This window comes from Gopherus flavomarginatus, chromosome 9, assembly GCF_025201925.1.
Source record: "Gopherus flavomarginatus isolate rGopFla2 chromosome 9, rGopFla2.mat.asm, whole genome shotgun sequence".
In the NCBI taxonomy this organism is placed as follows: Eukaryota; Metazoa; Chordata; order Testudines; family Testudinidae; genus Gopherus; species Gopherus flavomarginatus.
Window position 1 is genome coordinate 91,721,658 of NC_066625.1, and position 15,439 is coordinate 91,737,096.

Genomic DNA, 15,439 nt, shown 5'->3' on the forward strand with positions numbered 1-15,439 from the left:
TCTGAAGCTGTCAAGTCAAAGCGGCAGTCAAAAAAGCGAACAGGATGTTGGGAATCATTAAGAGAGGGATAGATAATAGAGACAGAAAATACCATATTGCCTCTACATAAATCCATGGGACGCCCACATCTTGAATACTGGGTGCAGATGTGGTAGCCCCATCTCAAAAAAAGATATGTTGGAACTGGAAAAAGTTCAGAAAAGGGCAACAAAAATGATGAGGGGTGTGGAACGGCTGCCGTTTGAGGAGAGATTAATAAGACTGGGACTTTTCAGCTTGGAAAAGAGGCGACTAAGGGGCGGGGATATGATAGAGGTCTATAAAATCATGAGTGATGTGGAGAAAGTAAATGAGGACGTGTTATTTACTCATTCTCATAACACAAGAACTAGGGGTCACCCAATGAAATTAATAGGCAGCAGGTTTAAAACAAATGCAAGGAAGTATTTCTTCACACAATGCACAGTCAAGCTGTGGAACTCCTTGCCAGAGGATGTTGTGAAGGCCAAGACTATAACAGCATTCAAAAAAGGACTAGATATGTTCATGGAGGACAGGTCCTATGACAGATTTGGTCACAGAGACCCCATTGGGACTGTCACCTGATGTGCTGAGACTACCTCTGAGCCTGTTTTCCCTGCCAGCTTGGGACTCCAGAACCCTGCCTTATTGAGCCAGACATGCTAGCCTGCTGCAACACAGACCCAGGGTCTGGGCCACATCCCCAAAGCTGCAGGCTTTAAGTGAAAACAGCTTTGCAGGTTTCCTGCCTCCTGCACCCAGACACACAGTTCTCAATGGGATCCAAACCCTCAATAAATCCATTTTGCTCTGTATAAAGCTTCTACAGGGTAAACTCATAAATTGTCCATCCTCTGTAACACTGACAGAGAGATATGCACAGCTGTTTGCTCCCCACTTACTCTGGGTTTATTAATAAACAAATGATTTTATTAAGTATAAAAAGTAGGATTTAAGTGGTTTCAAGTAATAACAGACAGAACAAAGTAAGTTACCAAGCAAAATAAAACAAAACATGCAAGTCTAAGCTGACTACATTAAGAAACTGAATACAAGTAAAATCTCATCCTCAGAGATGGTCCAATAAGCTTCTTCCACAGACTAGACTCCTACCTAGTCTGGGCCCAGTCCTTACCCCGGTACAGTGCTTGTTAGTTCCAGCAGGCATCTTAGGTGGAAAACAGGGGCTTTCCCATGGCCACCCCTTTGTTCTGTTCCCCCCCTTTTTATAGCTTTGGCACAAGGCAGGGCTCTTTTGTCTCTCTGGGTCCCCACCCCTCCTTCTAAATGGAAAAGTACCAGACTTAAGATTGATTCCAGTATCAGGTTATACTTCAGATTTCTAGCTTGAGATACAAGAATGATACATGTATACAAAGAGGAGGAATATATTCAGTAGGTTATAACCTTTGTTATGATACCTTACAAGAGCCCTTTTGCATACAGCGTATTCCAGTTACATCATAGTTACACTCATAAGCATATTTCCATAAAACACCTGGAGTGCAACGTCACGGGTCCATCAATGGCAGGGATGGTGTCCCTCGCCTCTGTCTGCCAGAAGCTGGGAGTGGGCGACAGGGGATGGATCACTTGATGATTACCTGCCTGGCATTGGCAGAAGACAGGACACTGGACTAGAGGGACCTTTGGTCTGACCCAGTCTGGCCGTTCTGATGTTCTCACAATGCAAACTCTCAAGTTTTCCCTTACGACATGGGAGGGAGCTGCTAGAAGTGAGATTAAGACTGCAGCCACTCACCAGCATGCAATAGTATGAACACCAAACACGCCCTTATCGCTCTACTGTAACAACACGAACACCCAGCTGAGCTGGACTGATCCCAGCTATGTACTTGGAGTCCCACTGAGACATGGGGATCGTGGCATGAGCTGGCGCTGAGCTGCCAGCATCACACCAGGAGATCAGGACACCAAGTGCAGAAGGAAGAAGGTACCAAGACTGCCTGGGAATCCCAGGGTAGCATATTCCCTGAACCCACACTGACCCAGGCTCCACCACCCCCACCTCCAGGAGTGCCTCTCAGCCCCCTCCAGCTCCTGCCAGCCTAGATCTCATGGCTCCTGCTGGCCCAGCACCCGACACCAGCGATGTGCTGCAGAAGCCTGTCCTGAGTCAGCCTGAGGAGACTGACATCCATGTCCCCATGCTTCCTGGACACCTGGTGGGCAGGGGATGGGGCAGAGGCACCAGGAAGGGGGGTGGTTTGCTTGCTAATCTCACCTCCTTGCAACCCATGAGCCATGGCCAACCCATTCCCCTGCCCGTCCCCATCTCTCCTCCCAGGTCCTGCAGCAAAATGCTCTCCCACCCCCTCACACACACATTCTGGCCAGGGGGGCTGGGCAGAGCTAAAGGCCTGGGACTGGCTCTTCCCACCCACTCAGCCTGGCCCTGCATCCTGTGTGGAGTGGGGGCAAGCAGGGCAGTGCAAGGACAAGGGGAGAGAGCAGGTGGAGCCGCTGATCTAGGAGCAAGGTTCTACCGGCCGCTGTGTCTGCCAAGGCCCCGAGATTAGCTGGTCTCCCGCAGCAAGTGCTGGCTGTGCCAGCTGGAGATGCAGCAAAGCCAGCTGGTGATGCACACTCTGCTCTGCACCCAGTTGGCCGTGTTCCAGCCCCTTCAGGGTCCATCCCAGGAGTAGCGTGAGGCCCTGCCGGGTGCTAGGGACAGGGAACCGGGTCCAGAACCTCCCAGCTCCAGGGCCAGCTCAGCCCAGCAAAAACCTCACTCCTGGCCACCCCGTGGGTCCTACACTGCCCCAAATCCCCCATACAGATGGCAGGAACCCAGGCAGCCTGCTCTCCCCTGCGCAGGATGGGCGTCTCATGGCCTGCCCAGTGTGCAGCTGACACTGACCCTGGAGCTGTAGCCATGAAGAGCTCCACTGCCAGGGGAGCAGCGACCTTCAGCAAGAGCAGAGAGGCTCCAGTTTCCAGGAGAACAAGCTCCCAGGATTAAGGGGTGGGCACAGAGCCCATGAGCTGGAGCCAAACATCCTGGCAATCCCCGTGTCCATCTGGCCCCACCTGCACGGACAGGTGGGCTGGGAGTGCATGCTTCAGGGTGGGACCAGAAATGAGGGGTTCAGGGGCAGAGGGGGCCCCGGCTGGGGGTGTGGTCTCTGGTAGGGGGCCAGGGATGAGGGATTTGGGGTGCAGGAGAGGGCTCCGGGCGGTACTTACCTCAGGAGGCCCCCGGAAGCAGCTGCATGTCCCCCCTCCGGCTCTTATGTGAAGGTGCACGCCACCCCGTTCGCAGGCACCGCCCCCGCAATGCCCATTGGCCATGGTTCCTGGCCAATGGGAGCTGCAGAGCCGGCACTTGGGGCAGGGGAAGTGTGCAGAGCCCCCTGGCTGCCCTTACATGTAGGAGCCAGAGATGGGGACATGCCACTGCTTCCAGGAGTCACGCAGCGCCGCAGCAGGCAGGGAGCCTGCCTTAGCCCCACTGTCCCACCAACCGGACCTTTAACAGCCCGCTCAGCTCCAGGGTCCCTTGGCAACCCTGTGGGGAGATACGGCCCCAGCCCCTGAACCCCACTTCCTTTCACGGCAGGGCAGTTGTCAGGCAAAACTCCCATTATGAATGTTATGGAATAGGAGGAGCCAAATCCACCCCTCAAAAAAGTTTGGGAGGGGAAGGAATCAAACTCTTGAGCTCTGGAATTACAGGAGGGCTGCGGGTCAGGATTGAGGGGCACCGCAGAGCTGTGGGGGGGAGCTCATGGCTGGGATAGCGGGGGGCTGTGGGTTGGATTGAGGAGCACCGCAGAGCTGTGGGGGTGCCCAGATATGGGCTAGTAGGGGCTGTGGGTTGGGATTGAGGGGCACCGCAGAGCTGTGGGGGTGCACAGGGCTGGGATAGCGGGGGGCTGTGGGTCGGGATTGAGGAGCACCACAGAACTGTGGGGGTGCTCATTGCTGAGCTAGTAGGGGCTGTGGGTTGGGATTGAGGGAAATTGGCAGAGCTGTGGGGGTGCCCAGGGCTGGGATAGTGGGGGGCTGTGGGTTGGGATTGAGGAGCACTGCAGAGCTCTGGGGGTGCTCACAACTGGGATAGCAGAGGGCTGTGGATCAGGATCGAGGGGCACTGCAGAGCTGGGGATGCTGTACCGAAACAGGGAGGATGGGAGTCTTTGTGTCGCTGGCTCCTAGTCCCCCCACCCCCAACACGTTTCTCCCTCTAGAGCAGATGCCATTGGCTCAGTGCAGCCCCCCGCTGGGCTGGGGATTGGGACATGACCAAAGGGCTCCAGCTCCCTGGGGCCACCTGGGGCCTGGCATCATTCGCACCACAGCTCGGGGCCAAGCAGAGTCCAGGCAGCTGGGTTGGAGCAGAGACACAAAGGGGGGGGGGACAACACGGGACTTTCCACCAGGGAAGCTGCTGGCGGTGCCACCTGGGGCACATGCCCACACGCGCCCTGTCCTGCCCCCTCCGTACACTGGGACTGGCCTGGCGGGGCAGGGCCGGCTGACGCTACCACTGCCGGTTGGCTGGTGCAGTCAGCAGGAGCCTAGCTCCTGCCAAGCACTCTGTGATTCACCCTTCCTGGTGCCCTGCACAGCCCCTCTCTTGTGCAGCCAGCACCCCCGGGGCCAGAGCAGAGCGACCCGCCCTGCCAGGGACCAGGGTGGAGCAGGGCAGCCCACCCGCTCCAGGAGCCCAGCGGAGCCAGCACCAGCGTCGGCCCCAAATAACCTCAAAAGGGAAACTTCCCCCTTGGCCTGCCCCCTTGGTCTGCCGGGCCCTGTGGGACTCCTGGCCCCCACAGCTGCTTGTGTCCAGACTCACACCCTATCCCTCATCCTAGGGAGCGAGAGACCCTGGAGAGGACCCAGCTCCTGTCACTGCCTGCCCCTGCTCTCCCAGTGCCCCCCACACCCTGCCCCAGCTCCACCACTCCTGATGGCCGGTGGGGAGCGTGGGAAGCCCAGGGGCAGAAGGAGATGTCTGGCTTGCCCTGCCCCTCAGGGTCAGCCCCAGGGGCCCATCTCCCGCAGCGCACTGACCCCTCACAGCCCCAGGCTGAGCTGGGCACCAGGGCAGGGCCCACCAACCCAGCCTTTACCCAGGGCCCCAGGCAGGCCCTGGCCTCACAGGTAGCTGCTGTCGACACTGCTGGTCCCATTGCCCAGGTAGCTCTGGGCTGTGGGCGTCTCGTGCACCGGGGTGGCCGTGGCACCCCGCTTGGCATGCAAGGAGGTGGCGGAGCAGCGCAAGGATCCAGTTGGCGGGGAACAGGGCTCGGGCCCCGCTCTGTGCCCCCCCCGGCAGCAGTGCCCCAGCCCCCTGTGGAAGGGGATGGTGAAGAGGCCGTAAGTGAGGGGGTCCAGGCAGGCGTTAAGGAGGCCGAAGATGAAGAGGACGTGGGCGAGGGATGGCGAGACCGTCTCCTCCATGGCGCGGGGGCAGAACCAGTACCAGAGGCCCAGCAGGTAGTAGGGCGTCCAGCACACGACGAAGGAGCTGACGATGACCAGGCTCAGCTTGAGCACACGCAGCCGCGCCCGCGGGATGTTGGTGGTGGAGCGGCGCAGGGGCACCTCCTTGGAGACTAGAGCGACAGGGAGCAGGGCTGTCGGGGCGGGTCGCAGCCACCACACGCCACGTCAGCCATGGGCAAACCCCAGGGCCCAGCCCCCCTCCCTGCCCCATGCCGCGCAGCGTGCCAGATCGATGGGCTTGGCCGCTAGCTGGTGGCATCTCCCCGTCCGAAGGGAGCCCCGGCCTTGTGGGCCCAGCTGTGAGCCCCAGGGCCAGGCTCACCGCACCACTCCACATGGGGCAGCCAGCCCTCTGGGAAACCGGGCCCCACAGACGAGCCTCGGGGCAGGGACCTTGGGCCTGATTCTGGAACTCAGGAGCGGTCCAACCCTCAGCATGAGCCAGAGCCGCCTCAGGGCCTCCCCAACCCCCCCCAGCTTCTCCCCAGCTCCCCCCTACCCCGTGTGTCCCCAGGCCCACGCCCAGCCCACCACAGCCCCCAGATGCACCACTGGGTTCTCCCCAGCACCCCCAACCCCGTGTGTCCCCAGGCCCACGCCCAGCCCACCCCAGCCCCCAGATCCACCACTGGGTTCTCCCCAGCCCCCCCAACCCCGTGTGTCCCCAGGCCCACGCCCAGCCCACCCCAGCCCCCAGATCCACCACTGGGTTCTCCCCAGCCCCCCCCAACCCCGTGTGTCCCCAGGCCCACGCCCAGCCCACACAGCCTCCTGCCGCTAGCCCCAGCGCACTCACAGAGGCTGGTGCCCATGCGGCGGGAGATCTCCAGCAGGATGCGGGCGTAGCAGCAGACCATGATGAGCAGGGGCAGGAGGAAGAGGCAGGCGAAGCCCAGCATGTTGTAGGCCGTCTCGTGCCAGCGCTGGGGAAAGCTGCCCTGCGTGGTGCACTGGGTGAAGTTCTGCGGGGAGTGGATGGTGACTGTGTGGAACAGGAACAGCTGGAAGCAAAGCGGAGCGAAAGAGAGGAGAGCTGGACCCCTGTGTGGGCCCGCACCCGACCCAGCGGGGCCACGAGCAAGACAGGGAGAGGGCTCTGCCAGCTCCCCACCCCTCTGACACCTGGGTGAGGGCCAGCGCTTGGAACCACACACATTTGTGGGCCAAGCTAGCCTGCTGGGGACCTGGACATTGGGGGACAAGAGGCTGTTGCAGCCCCCCACACCCTGTGGGGTGAGCTGAGCCACAGGGAGATGGGGGCGTCCGCCCAGCTCCGGAGAGACGGCTGCCGGGAATGGCTTTTCCATGAGGGAGCCCCCCAGAGAGCTCCCCGTACACCGCCCACCCCTCAGCTCACACTGCTGCTCCTCGACTCAGCCCCAGCAGGCTCCTGGGAGCCCCCTTCAGCCAGCAGAGAGAGGAGCAGTGCAGCATGAGGAGCCCCCTCCATGGGAGATGAATTTGGGGGGCCCAGCAGCTCCCATTCTGCACACAACTAACAGCACAAGATCCCCACCCATTGCTAAGTGGCCCAGCAAACTCTGCTCCGCTCAGGAGGCTGCGGCTGAGGGGGGAACGAGCAGCTTTGGCAGAACTGGGGCAGCAGGGGCTATGGGGCAGATACCTGTGGGGGGGAGAACGGGGCGGTATCCGGGGTGGGAGAGGAAGTGGGTATCTGGAGAATGGGGACCGGTGGGTACCTGGGGTGGCAGGGGGAGCAGGTACCTAGGACTGGAGGGGCAGCGGGTCTCTGAGGGGTGGGGACCAGTGGGTACCCGGGGCAGGAGGGGCAGCGGGTATCTGGGGTCGGAGAGGCAGCGGGTACCTGGTGGGTGGGGACCGGCGGGTACCTGGGGCGGAGGGACAGCGGGTACCTGGGGGTGGGGACCGGCGGGTACCTGGGGCACAGGGGCAGCGGGTAACTGGGGGTGGGGACCAGAGGGTACCTGGGGCAGAGGAGCAGCGAGTACCTGGGGGTGGGGATCAGCGGGTACCTGGGGCGCAGAGGCAGCGGGTATCTAGGTGGTGGGGACTGGCGGGTACCTGGGGTGGGAGAGACAGCGGGTATCTAGGTGGTGGGGACTGGCGGGTACCTGGAGTGCGAGGGACAGCAGGTATCTAGGTGGTGGGGACTGGCGGGTACCTGGGCGCAGAGGCAGCGGGTATCTAGGTGGTGGGGACCAGCGGGTACTTGGGCGCAGGGGCAGCGGGTATCTAGGTGGTGGGGACCGGTGGGTACCTGGGCGCAGGGGCAGCGGGTATCTAGGTGGTGGGGACCGGTGGGTACATGAGCACAGGGGCAGCGGGTATCTAGGTGGTGGGGAGCGGCGGGTACCTGGGCGCAGGGGAAGCGGGTATCTAGGTGGTGGGGAGCGGCGGGTACCTGGGGCAGGGGCAGCGGGTATCTAGGTGATGGGGACCGGCGGGTACCTGGGCGCAGGGGCAGCGGGTATCTAGGTGTGGGGACCGGCGGGTACCTGGGCGCAGGGGCAGCGGGTATCTAGGTGATGGGGACCGGCAGGTACCTGGGCGCAGGGGCAGCGGGTATCTAGGTGGTGGGGAGCGGCGGGTACCTGGGCGCAGGGGAAGCGGGTATCTAGGTGGTGGGGAGCGGCGGGTACCTGGGGCAGGGGCAGCGGGTATCTAGGTGATGGGGACCGGCAGGTACCTGGGCGCAGGGGCAGCGGGTATCTAGGTGGTGGGGAGCGGCGGTACCTGGGCGCAGGGGCAGCGGGTATCTAGGTGGTGGGGAGCGGCGGGTACCTGGGCGCAGGGGAAGCGGGTATCTAGGTGGTGGGGAGCGGCGGGTACCTGGGCGCAGGGGCAGCGGGTATCTAGGTGATGGGGACCGGCAGGTACCTGGGCGCAGGGGCAGCGGGTATCTAGGTGGTGGGGAGCGGCGGGTACCTGGGCGCAGGGGAAGCGGGTATCTAGGTGGTGGGGACCGGCGGGTACCTGGGCGCAGGGGCAGCAGGTATCTAGGTGGGGAGCGGCGGGTACCTGGGGCAGGGGCAGCGGGTATCTAGGTGGTGGGGACCGGCAGGTACCTGGGCGCAGGGGAAGCGGGTATCTAGGTGGTGGGGACCGGCGGTACCTGGGCGCAGGGGCAGCGGGTATCTAGGTGATGGGGACCGGCGGGTACCTGGGGCAGGGGCAGCGGGTATCTAGGTGTGGGGACCGGCAGGTACCTGGGCACAGGGGCAGCGGGTATCTAGGTGGTGGGGACCGGCGGGTACCTGGGGCAGGGGCAGCGGGTATCTAGGTGTGGGGACCGGCAGGTACCTGGGCACAGGGGCAGCGGGTATCTAGGTGGTGGGGACCGGCGGGTACCTGGGCGCAGGGGCAGCGGGTATCTAGGTGGTGGGGAGCGGCAGGTACCTGGGCGCAGGGGAAGCGGGTATCTAGGTGGTGGGGACCGGCGGGTACCTGGGGCAGGGGCAGCGGGTATCTAGGTGATGGGGACCGGCGGGTACCTGGGCGCAGGGGCAGCGGGTATCTAGGTGGGGAGCGGCGGGTACCTGGGGCAGGGGCAGCGGGTATCTAGGTGATGGGGACCGGCAGGTACCTGGGCGCAGGGGCAGCGGGTATCTAGGTGATGGGGACCGGCAGGTACCTGGGCGCAGGGGAAGCGGGTATCTAGGTGGTGGGGAGCGGCGGGTACCTGGGGCAGGGGCAGCGGTACCTGGGGGTGGGACCAGCGGGTACCTGGGGCAGGGAGAGCCCAGCACTCAGCAGCCAGGCCGCGTACAGCATGAGGCGGTTCCTCCTGTGGGCCTGGGCGATGGCCAGCGGGCGCAGGATGGCTGCCTGGCGGTCCAGGCTGATCACCACGGTGATGAAGGCCGAGGCGTACATGGCCAGCAGCTTGAGGTACATGAGGAGGCGGCAGGCCAGGTCCCCCGCCTGCCACTGCACCGTGAGGTTCCAGCCGGCGTCCAGCGGCATCACCACGAAGGTGACCAGCAGGTCGGCCGCCGCCAGGTGCAGCAGGAGCACGCGGACGTGCGAGAGCTTCCCGCGCCGCCCGCCCGCGCCCGCCCACAGCACCGCCAGGTTGCCGGCGGCCGAGAGGGTGAGGAGCACGAAGGTGAGGATGACGCGGGCCTTGGCGGCGGGGGAGAAGGTGGGCAGCTGCAGGGCCCCCTCGGTCCCGTTGGGCCAGGGCCCCCACCCACAGCTGCCCTCGGTGGGCGGGAGGCTGCTGCAGGGCACCGTGCCCGCTCGCTGGCTGACGTTCATCGCAGGGGCACGTGGGGCCCGGCCGGCTTCCTCCTGCTGCGACAGACAGACAGCGTCAGCACCCACTCCTGGGGAGTGTGACCCCCGAGGCTACGCCCTGGCTCGCAGAGCCCCCTGCCCCTGGGCACAGGGGCCAGGCACATCCTTGGCACTGCACAGGGCACCTCCTTGTGGGGCTGAGCCCCGGACAGAGGCAGCCTGGCAGAGCCTGGGCACGGCAGGGCGGGGAGGCCTTGTGCGGCTGGATGAAGAGGTCCTGCTCACACTGGCGCAGTCAGCCTGGAGCCGGGGGCAGCTGAGCTCAGCAGGAGGGGGAGCTGCAGGCCAGGCCCCACCCCCACCCCTCTCTTGGAGCCAGAGGGGCAGCTCCCCCATGGGACACCAGCCCCCCAGCCTGGCAGTGGGCCTGGTCCAGCTCGGTGCTGCCACGCGCAGTTCTCCGCCCCCACCGGCTATTTGTGTCTCTGCTTCTCTTCTCGGAGCAGCCTCCTGATGGCTGGTGCTGGGGGCCAGCCAGGGGCTCTTCCTGGCAGCCCCCAGGGAGCCCCGGCTGGGGAGCGGGAACCTGGAGGGGTTCAGATGGGGGGGACACGCTGCCAGCCACGGCCCCTGGCTGTGGGGCTCTCTTTGAAAACCCATCAGGCCTCCGGGAGAGCCAGGAACAGCTTCTCCTCCCTTCCCACTCACCGACTTCCCTGATCCTGCCTTTCTGTGCAGCTCAGACGCTGTGGTGATGGGCTCCAGCTAACGATCAGCGAGGGGAGCACGGGGAGGCACCAGCAAGGGGAGGGCAGGGAGCTGTCCCATCTTCCAGAACACAGCCTCCCCGGCCTGCCTCAGCCAGAGACCTGCTCCCACAGCAACCTTGGCCCTAGCCGCTCCCTTAAACAGGGAACCCCCCATCCGGTCTCTGCTCCGGGGCAGCTCTCAGTAGTGGGCCCAGGCTGAGGCTGGCCCCCGAGAGGGTGGGGAGGATAGTGGAGTCACCAGCAATCAGCCTCTGCTGAGCAAGGCAGGTGCTGCTCCTGCTCCAAGCCCCCGTGCCCCCAGGCTGGTAACAGGCATGGCGTGGTCCCAGGTGTCTGGGAGCCATGCGCCAGGTCAGCGTCCGTGCTCCATGCTACACTCGCTGGGGCACAGGCACGTGCCCTGCCCACAGCAATACCCAGGGAGGGGACATCCCGACAGGAGCCACGCTGTCGCTACCAGTGGGAGACACTCCCACGGCCGGTCCCACCCAAACACCCACTGAGGCAGTGGTGGAGCCATGCAGCCCCCCGCACCCAGCCTGCACCAATCCACATCCCCCAGGCTTGTCCAGACCCCGTGCAAGGGGACGCCTGCCCAGCCTACTCCTGCTCCATGCATCCCTCCCAGCTGGGACAGCAGGCAGACGTAGCTCTCCAAGCCCCAGAGGACAAGGAGCAGGGCCGCAAGCCACCCACCCGCCCTCCCCACCTCCAGCCACGAAGTCCCACTCGCTCAGCACCTCCACTGCTCTGCGTGGGTTGGAGCTGGTACTGCTGGTTCCAGCTCGGTGTCTGGAGCCTCCCTCGGCATTAGAGGAAGCACTGCATCCCCGCGGCAGCGAGCCAGCCGGTGGCCTACCCGCCAGGCAGCCTCCCCTCGCACTCCAGTCCCAGGGCTGTGTCACTCTGCCACCTGCCCCCACGTGACTCGCTGGATGCTGACGCAGCCGATCGATGAGATGCCCTTGACGGCTCATGTTGCTTCTTGATGTAATAAACTCGTGTTCAAAAGGCTTTGCTCCCCCATCCCCCATGTGGCACCCACACACACAGTCACACACTCACACACACAGTCACGCACTCACACACACACTACCCCTGGGTCCCATGCAGTCACACCCGCGCACACACACACATTCATTCACGTGCACTAACACAGCATCATAGGCCCAGTCACACACTCACATCCACACTCACACACTCCCACCAAGAACTGCCATGAGTGCAGGGGTCTGTCCAGCCGGACAGGGGGCAGGCATGGGGCACACGACCCTGCCGAGCAGCCTGTCTCCCGCTGGCTGGCTCCCCACTGTGGAGGGCTGGCTGGAGCCCCATCACAAAGCACACTAGCCCCACCCCAGCTGGCATCTCTCTACAGCTCCTCCAGCCAAAGCCCTGGGCGGATGAGGGGCTGAAGCGTTCCACGTCTGGGGATGCTTGGGCCCAGGTGCCAGGTACAGACCCTGCCCCTGGAGACCAAGCAGACAGGACAGCCAGGGGCCCTGGCTGGGGTGCACCAGGTCCTTAGGGCTGTGGGGTGAAATGTGGGCCTGATTCCCCTCTGGCCGGGCTGTCTCCTCACTCAGCAGCACCAGGGCTGTCTCTGGTGCTGGTGGAACCTGGCGTTGGGATGGAGCAGCCCAGGGGCTGCTGGCGAACTGGCAGGACCTCTGCGGCCACAGCACAGCCTGGCCTCTTTCAGCAGGAGCCTCTGAACCAACACTGTTGCTGGTCTGTTGAGCTCGCTGTGGCTCAGGGCTAGAGGCACAAAAGCAATTCTTTGGCATCCGGAGGCTGGCACAGTAGGGGCCAGATGCCCACCCCATCACTGCCAGACACACAATCTGCGCCCAGTGCTCCCCTGGCAGTAGGGTGACCAGATGTCCCGATTTGATAGGGACAGTCCCAATTTTGGAGCCTTTTTCTTCTATAGGCTCCTGTTACCCCCCACTCCCGTCCAGCAGCCTGTCTCCCGCTGGCTGGCTCCCCACTGTGGAGGGCTGGCTGGAGCCCCATCACAAAGCACACTAGCCCCACCCCAGCTGGCATCTCTCTACAGCTCCTCCAGCCAAAGCCCATGGTTTTTCACACTTGCTATCTGGTCACCCTAGTTGGCAGCACCCTGCACCCTTGGCAGCTACAGGCCTGGCCCTGGCAGAGCACCTGCCCCCCCAGCCCCAGGGCCTCGCTCCTCAAAGGCGGTTCTCTAGTGACACCCCGTGGCCACCCGGGGGACATCTCCAGCCCAGGGGAAATGGCAGGCGCCAGCACAGACAGCCTGCCTGACCCGGGTTCAGCCAACCAGGACCCAGGTCTGTGCCGCTGCTGTGGCTGATGTGCTTGGCCTGGCTGCACCACAGGACAGGCATGGGGAAGGACAATCCGGCTACCCCATGGCCCCCCAGCCCCCAGCCCAGCAGCTGTCAGAAGTCTCTGCAGGACACAATGAGGTGCTGAGTCCCCACAGATGTGTGCGACCTCGCAGGGAACATGGCACTGGCACATGCTCGCCACACATGGGCAGGGGAAGCGCTCCACGCGTGCATCACGACACTGCCCGCACACATCATGGTGCAGGGATCACACGCCACGCATGGGCAGGGGATGTGCTCTGCACATGCACCACGGCACTGCCCGGACACGTCACGGTGCAGAGATCACACGCTCACCACGCACGGGCAGGGGTTGTGCTCCGTGCATCCATCAAGGCACTGCCCACACACGTCACGGTGCAGGGATCACACACGCTCGCATTCAACAGAGCAGCACATGGCCCCTGCCCTGTGATTTGCCAGGACAGGCCCGGACAGGGGGCTGCTGTTTGTCTTCGCAGGTGGCCTGAGGTGGCAGAACAGAGACCTAACCAGGGCAGAGCCAGGATCCGCTGAGACAAACCGATCGTCATGCTGGCTCCAGAGTGCAGTTCTGGGGCACTCAGCACCCCTTTATTTGTGGGGGTGCTGAGTGCCCCAGAGTCCCCCCATCCCGTATCCTAGCCTTGCCATGAAATTCCACCCCCACCTCCATGGCCAGCAGTGCTGGGGCGCTGCGTTCCGCAGCCCCTTCCAGGCCGGGCGCCCCCGGGCAAAGGGCTGTTCCCATATGGAGGGTGCCCAAAGACTCAGGCTGCTGCAGCTGCAGAGAGAGGTGCAGGCTGGCACCCCACGGCCATTGAACCCGGGCCAAGGGGGAGCCGATGGTGTCCAGAGGAGCACAGGCCTAGGGGGCAGCCCGGCCCGTGCTGAGAAAGGCCTTGGCACAACAGGGGAGTTTTGCATCTTAAAGGCTGTGTCCCGGCAGAAGGAATTAATGTTATTAGCAAGTCAGTTCACAGCTAAGTGGGGCTCATTAGCTGCCCAGCCCCTGCCCCAGAGCCGGGGGAGGGGGGAGGAGATGGAGCCTCCTCTGGTCTATTAGCATCTCCCTGTCAAAGCCCATTAGCACCAGCCCTGTAATGGGCTCTCCCAGCCACCCCAGGACAGGCCCCCAGGAGCAGAACCGCTCCACGGCCACCCCCACGCTGGGAGCCGGGGTCAGGAGCCAGGGCAGGCAGGGATCCTAGCAGAGCTGAGCCCTGGATCCAACCCTCACAGGCCCCGCTCTGCCCCACATCCCCCAAGCCCCATTCCTGAGCACGGTGCTCTCTGCCACCCCTGAGATGCCCCCATGCCCAGAGCCAGGCCCTGGGCAGAGTCTGGGCTCTCAGGAAAGCAGCCCCTGGGCATTAGGGTGGGAAACGTAGCCACACAGCTCTGATCCTATTACCTGCCGAGAGCCATGGGCTGGGATCCCCCCCAGCCCCTTACCCCAGCTGCCCCACTGCTGCAGGGGGCGGGACTCCCCAGTGAACAGCTGTGATCACGTTCCCCAATTCCCACTCACCCCGCAGCTGCTGCCTCCTGCACTGGGAGGTTTCACACCCTGCCCCAGCAGCTGCGCCCGCCTTCCCTGCCAAGGCATTGCAGAGCGCTCTGCCCAGAGTACAGGTGTCATGGGATCCCCATCTGTTTATCTGGGGCTGAATCCTGATCCTCTTCTGTCGTATTCGTCCCGCCCCCGTGAGCCGGGCCTGTGACACCCCTTTTCCCACAGGGGGACAGAGCTGTGAGATAAACGGGCTCAGAGCCACAGTCTCACCATTGATATCATGTGTAACTACCACCCCATTGTCTATCCCAAAGGGCTTGCCAGCCCATACACTGGGATCACTCACCCCCTGCAGAAATGCAGCCACCTCTAGGGTGTGATGTGGCAGCAAAATGACACAGCATGTTAGAACAGGAAGCTCAGAAGCATCCTGCATTCAATGGACTTTAGTGAGGCCAAGTGAAATGAGTCACACAGGAACAGGGGCAGGACACAGGCTGAGCTCACCCACCCCAGGGGATTTTTAATGAGCCCCAGTAGCCAGGCCATGTGTTGGGGGCACCCAGCCCCGGGGAAGGCAGGACGGCAGCAGCACAGGGGTGCCTCACGCCCCTTGCAGAGCTCTCCCAGGCCTGTGCATGCAGGAGTGGGCAGAGGAGAGCAGGGGCCCCATCCCCTCCAACCAGGGGCAGTGGCCTCCCTGGCTCCTTAAGACAGCTGAGGCAGGGGCTCCTCTTGGGAGCTAGCCAAGAGACCTCACATACAGGCAGGTTCAAGTCTCCCAGCATGGTGGGTCCCCAGCCGAGTGCGCCCTGCTGGTCCCATGGGGTCACAGGGATGTGAAGGAGGATGGAAACCGTGGGTTCTCCCCTGTCATCACGGGAGGGGCCCCGCACAGCTCAGGAAAATCCCTCCTGCAGGCAAAGAGCTCACATGGCATCTTCCCCAAGTGGGACCGAGGGAGACAGAGGCCCAGAGGCCGGGCAAAGGGACCTGCCCAACAGGCCCCCACACCAAAGCACTGTCTACACACCAGGAGTTATCATGGATCCCACCGCCGGGGCGTGAGCTCAGTGGCCAAACCAGGACT

At 63.2% G+C, this 15,439-nt stretch overlaps 1 protein-coding gene across 1 annotated transcript; it reads right to left on the reverse strand.

Annotated features, from left to right (window-relative positions):
* Positions 1-5,143: 5,143 nt before the first annotated feature.
* LOC127058661 (gonadotropin-releasing hormone II receptor-like) lies at positions 5,144-9,733 on the reverse strand. Its single transcript, XM_050968930.1, has 3 exons — positions 9,200-9,733; positions 6,291-6,495; positions 5,144-5,604 (listed from the first exon to the last, which is right to left on the reverse strand). The coding sequence occupies exons 1-3, from the start codon at positions 9,731-9,733 to the stop codon at positions 5,144-5,146; spliced, it is 1,200 nt and encodes a 399-aa protein (XP_050824887.1).
* Positions 9,734-15,439: the final 5,706 nt, after the last annotated feature.